This window comes from Fibroporia radiculosa (genome assembly GCF_000313525.1).
Source record: "Fibroporia radiculosa TFFH 294 genomic supercontigs, scaffold8807, whole genome shotgun sequence".
Lineage (NCBI taxonomy): Eukaryota > Fungi > Basidiomycota > Agaricomycetes > Polyporales > Fibroporiaceae > Fibroporia > Fibroporia radiculosa.
In genome coordinates, this window is record NW_012132941.1 from 78 (window position 1) to 2,526 (window position 2,449).

At 44.7% G+C, this 2,449-nt stretch overlaps 1 protein-coding gene across 1 annotated transcript; it reads left to right on the plus strand.

Annotated features, from left to right (window-relative positions):
• Positions 1-1,751: 1,751 nt before the first annotated feature.
• FIBRA_09096 (uncharacterized protein) lies at positions 1,752-2,159 on the plus strand (the record flags this gene model as incomplete). The annotated part of the gene is made up of 1 exon (XM_012321427.1): positions 1,752-2,159. The coding sequence occupies one exon, from the start codon at positions 1,752-1,754 to the stop codon at positions 2,157-2,159; it is 408 nt and encodes a 135-aa protein (XP_012176817.1).
• Positions 2,160-2,449: the final 290 nt, after the last annotated feature.

The window sequence follows — 2,449 nt, forward strand, 5'->3', positions numbered from 1 at the left end:
AGCGCGTCGACTTGAAGGTTTACCCGTCGGCCCTGTATTGTAGGTTCCAATCTTCGGATGATGGTGTTTCGTCTTCAAAGCTGAGCCCCCAGAATAAAGCCGCCACCAAAAGATCCCGATCGGATTGTCGTGAGATTGCGAGGCTTCGAAGATGTCGAAGGGCGGGCCTTGCTTCGAGGCCGTTCTCGTGTCGAGGTATCACAGCCATTCCTGAAGACGTAAGCTTCGAACACTTCAAATGTTGAGTACGGCTCGAGGCGTGCCCATGCGCTACGCGGGCCTATCAGCGCTCTCTCATATATCAAGGGACCGGCTCAATTCTTCGTTCACACAATCATCAATGATGCCCAAGAACCCATCTCTGACACCGAAGATGCGCCACTTAAAGGATTGCCTAACTGGGCTAGTTTCAGGAAGTCCTTCATACAGACTTTTGGGGTTGAGGACGACACTCAGGCAGCCTTAAATGAGATTAGCAAATGCACCTGGGACAAATGCGGAGGAAATGGCCTTCGATTCGTTACTACTCTTCGACCCCTTTTACAGGCTAGCGGGTTAAACGAATTAGGGCAAATTTGAGAACTCCAATGTCTTATCCCTCCTGCTCTTCTTCTCAAGATTGCCGCCCGACCACCGCTGCCGATCACTGCCATAGGATACCTGAACAGCGTCCAATCCATCTGTCAATCTATGATCGACATCTTCGGTGACAAACCTCTCTTTATGACATCGACTAATCGATCTTTTGGTCGCAATCGTGGTAGATTTGTACGTTGCAACTGAGCAATCAAAACAGGGGAAGGATCTTCCAAAGACGGATCATCTAAGGATCAACGGATCAGACGTCTGTCAGATAAAGATCACAAAGAACATATGGACAAGAAGCTATGCTTCAGATGTCACAAACCAGGGCATCAGAGTCGTCAATGCCCGAATAATTGCATCAGGGAAATCGAGTCCTACGAATCATCCACTCAGGAGAAGGATGAAACCAGGGATTCCTCCGAAGGGGAAGGAATAGCCAAAGAATACATTCAAGCTATATCTTCTGAGAAGGATTTTTAAGGTCTTTGATTGCTGTGACATCGAATCGAAGTATTGGTGCTAAGGACTATCTATATCAGGCGAGATTAGCTCACAAATCTATTTATTTGCCCTGCATATTGAACACTTACACCAAAACCATCACCACTGAGGCATTGCTCAACACTGGAGCAATGGAGAATTATATCGATATTCAGTTTGCTCAGAATCACAATCTCCAACATCAGAGCATCGCACCCAGACCAGTATTTAATGTCGATGGATCGCCCAACAAAGCCGCATCCATTACACATAAAGTCTTCTTTACTATATCTCTATCGGGACAGCCAATGAAGATAGAAGCCTATGCCACAGTACTCGACCAGAATCCGATTATTCTAGGCCTCTCTTGGTTTAAATGCTTCAATCCTGTAATAGATTGGATCACTGGAAAAATGCGCTTCTGTTGGGATCAACTACTGAGAGCAATCAAGGTTCCCACTAACAACATTCCAGCATACCTAAACGCCTTTCTCTCTGTATTCAACAAAAGTACAGCAGAACGGTTACTAGAACGAAAACCTTGGGACCATGCAATTGATTTGGAAGCAAACTTCAAACCTCAATGAGGAAAGGTCTACCCACTATCACCAGCGAAGCTCAAGGAACTGGACACCTTCATCGAGGAGAATTTGCGTAAAGGCTATATACGACCATCAAAGTCTCCTATGGCATCTCCATTCTTCTTTGTCAATAAGAAATCAGGAGATCTACGACCCTGTCAGGACTATAGGAAACTCAATGACGCCACTATCAAAAATGCCTATCCTATTCCACGAGTAGAAGATCTATTAGACCGAGTTGCCTCTGCCAAGCCAACTATGTTCACCAAGCTTGATCTACGTGCAGGATACAATAATATACGCATCAAAGAAGGTGATGAATGGAAGGGGGCATTTATCACCCCACAAGGACTATTCGAACCTACAGTAATGTTCTTCAGAATGACAAATTCCCCGGCAACTTTCCAAGCAATGATGGATGGTATCTTTGCAGACCTATTACTGGAAGGCTGGTTGGTGATCTATATCAATGATATTCTCATATATTCCACCAATCATGCAGAACACCAATAATGAACTCAATTAATCCTCCAACGGTTAAAGGAATCAGATCTGTTTCTCAAACCAGAGAAGTGCTTCTTTGATGTATCAGAGGTGGAATTTCTAGGTTTCATCCTCCAACCAGGTCAAATTGGGATGGCAGAAGATAAGGTATCAGCAGTACTAAATTGGCCAAAGATTGATAGTGTCAAAGCATTACAACGATTCCTAGGTTTTGCCAATTTCTATCGAAGGTTCATTCCAGGGTACTCAAAGGTCGCACGGCTGCTATTCGATCTGTTGGTGAAAGGCATCAAATGGAG